Raw genomic sequence first — 2543 nt, 5'->3', positions numbered from 1 at the left:
GAACGGCTTTGCTGTACAAGTGTTTTAAACTTTTATTAGACAACAACTAATTTTTTAAATTTTGATACTTTTATACTCTGCTTTTATAATTTGGAAAAATATAGCCAGGATTTTTTTTTAACTTTTATTATTAAAGCAATTTCTTTTTATTCTGAAAGTACATGTGATAAATAGGGTCGGTTTCCCCTTTATGTTTACTTAAGAATGTTCTCCAAAGTCTTTTTATAACCCTAAGAAAATAAGAGTTCACTAAACCCCTTCTGACATGTATATATCATTTTTATTTCTTTAGGAAAACACTGAAGACCTCAAGCAGATGAGACAGACTCTATTTGATGCCGAAACTGTAACTCTTGATGCCAAGAGAGAATCAGCCTTTCTTAGAAGTGAAAATCTAGAGCTGAATGAAAAAGTGGTAAATTATCTTCATAATATTTATTGTAAGGCAGTTGTGATGATGATTATTCTGAATTTGTAATGATCTCTCAATAGAAAGAACTTGAAAATGCATGCAAGCAAATGGAAAATGATATGAAGGCCTTTCAAAGGCAATTGGAGACAAAAAAGAAAATGCAAGCTGATCTAGAGAAAGAATTACAATTTGCTTTTAATGAAATAGGAAAATTGACCTCCCTTGTAGATGGCAAAGTTCCAAAAGGTACTGTTTCATTTTCAGTTCATCTCTTTGCAAACCTAGCTTGCTATAGAAATGTACATAAAGGATTTGACAACTGTATATTTCAATGCTTAGAAATATTTTATGCTTTGATTTTTTAATAGTTTATATAAAGTTTCTGATACCTTTTGCTATCAGTATTTATAAAATTTCCATCAGTTTAAAGTTTTAAAAATTACTTTTCAGAAAAACTGAGCCATATCTAGAAGAAGATAAGCCAACATTAACTTTTTTCAAATTCTACTGTAACTGTTTAGTTTCTCTGATTATGAGTTTAATTTGTTGTTGTTGTGCTAGTTGCCCTTGTGTTAATCACAACACATAGCAACCCTGTGAACAATGTATCTAAACCTTGTCTTGTCTTGTGCCATCCTTATTATCTCGCATATAATTGAACCCTTTATACAATCACTGTGTCAATCCATCTCATGAAGAGTCTTCTCTTTCTCTGACCCTCAGCCTTTGCACACATGATGTCCTTCTCCAAAGACTGGCCTCTCCTAACAGTATGCCCAAAATATGTGAGATGAATCTTTACCATCCTTGCCTCCAAGGAAGACCCTCACTGTACTTTCTTGAAGACGTTCGTTTATCCTCTTGGTGATTCATAGAATATTTAGTACTCTTCTCCAGCACCACAACTCAAAGCCATTATTTCTTCTTCTGTCATGCTTACTCATTGTCCAACTTCCAGATATATAACAAGTAATTGAAAAGGCCATAAATTAAATCAGACACTCATTAGTCTTTAATCTGACATCATTGCTCCTTAATCACAGCAAATTTACTCAGTGACTGCTGGTATCAAGGGTAGTTTTGGTGGATCCAAGCAAGATGAAATCATTGGCCATGCTACTCTTTTTTCTCCATTCATCATGATGTTGCCTATTGGCCCAGTGGTGAAGATTTTTATCTTCATGATGTTGAGATGTAATTCATTTTGAAGGCTGTAGTCTTTGCTCTTCTGCAGTGAGCATTTAATGTCTTGTTCACTTTTGGCAAGCAAGGTTGTCTTATCTGCAAAAAGCATTTTGTTACTGAGTCTTCCCTCAGTACTCATGCCCTGCTTTATAAAGTTTAGCCTCTAAAATTATTTGCTTGGCATACAAATTGAAGAGGTCTTGCCATTTTCTTTCCTTAATTTTAAGCTATCCAGTGTTCTATTGCTCTGTTCATTCGACAGCTTCTTGGTCTACATACAGGATTTGCAAGAGCACAATTAAGTGTTCTGGGTTTCCCATTCTTTTCAATGTTATCCACAATTTGTTGTGATTCATATAACCAAATGCCCTTGCATAGTCAATAAAAAACACAAAAACATCTTTCTGATATTCTTTGCTTTCAGTTAAGATCCATCGAACATAAGCAGTGATACTCATGGTGCCACAGCCTCTTCTAAATCCTACTTGAATTTCTGGGAATTCTCTGTCATTTTACTGTCCCAGTCATTTTTGGGTGACCTTCAGCAAGATTGTACCTGTATGTGATATTAACGACATTGTTCAGTAGTTTCATGTTGTGTTGGATCACCTCTTTGTGAATGGGAAGAAATGTGGATCTCTTCCAGTCAGTTGGTCAAGTAGTTGTCTTCCAGATTTCTTACCGTAGACTAGTGAGCACATCTATGGCTTCATCTTTTTGTTGAAATACTTCAATTAGTGTACTATCAATTTTGGGGTCCTTATTGTTTCCCCCCTATGCCTTCAGTACAGCTTAAACTTCTTTCTTCATCACCATTGGTTTCTTTTATTTTTCTACCTTCTGAAATGGTCCTGTGCCAGCCATTTCTTTCTGGTATCATGACTTTCTTTTTAAAAAAAAAAAAATTATTAAATTTTATTAGTTTTAATGAACATTTACAGAGATT

General features: G+C 34.2%; 1 protein-coding gene across 1 annotated transcript in view; it reads left to right on the top strand.

Moving 5' to 3' along the window:
• The window catches only part of CENPE (centromere protein E, 312kDa), a 131999-nt gene that overhangs the window by 60741 nt on the left and 68715 nt on the right, over positions 1 to 2543 (top strand). Inside the window, 2 exon segments of the mRNA XM_006893116.1 lie at positions 293 to 415; positions 493 to 658. Of these exon segments, the coding sequence (XP_006893178.1) occupies positions 293 to 415; positions 493 to 658 (289 nt within the window).

Source organism: Elephantulus edwardii, unplaced genomic scaffold (assembly GCF_000299155.1).
Source record: "Elephantulus edwardii isolate Elephantulus edwardi_28Jun2011 unplaced genomic scaffold, EleEdw1.0 scaffold00122, whole genome shotgun sequence".
Classification (NCBI taxonomy): domain Eukaryota; kingdom Metazoa; phylum Chordata; class Mammalia; order Macroscelidea; family Macroscelididae; genus Elephantulus; species Elephantulus edwardii.
The sequence above is the reverse complement of the archived record's forward strand: the minus strand, read 5'-3'. Positions and strand labels throughout refer to the sequence as shown.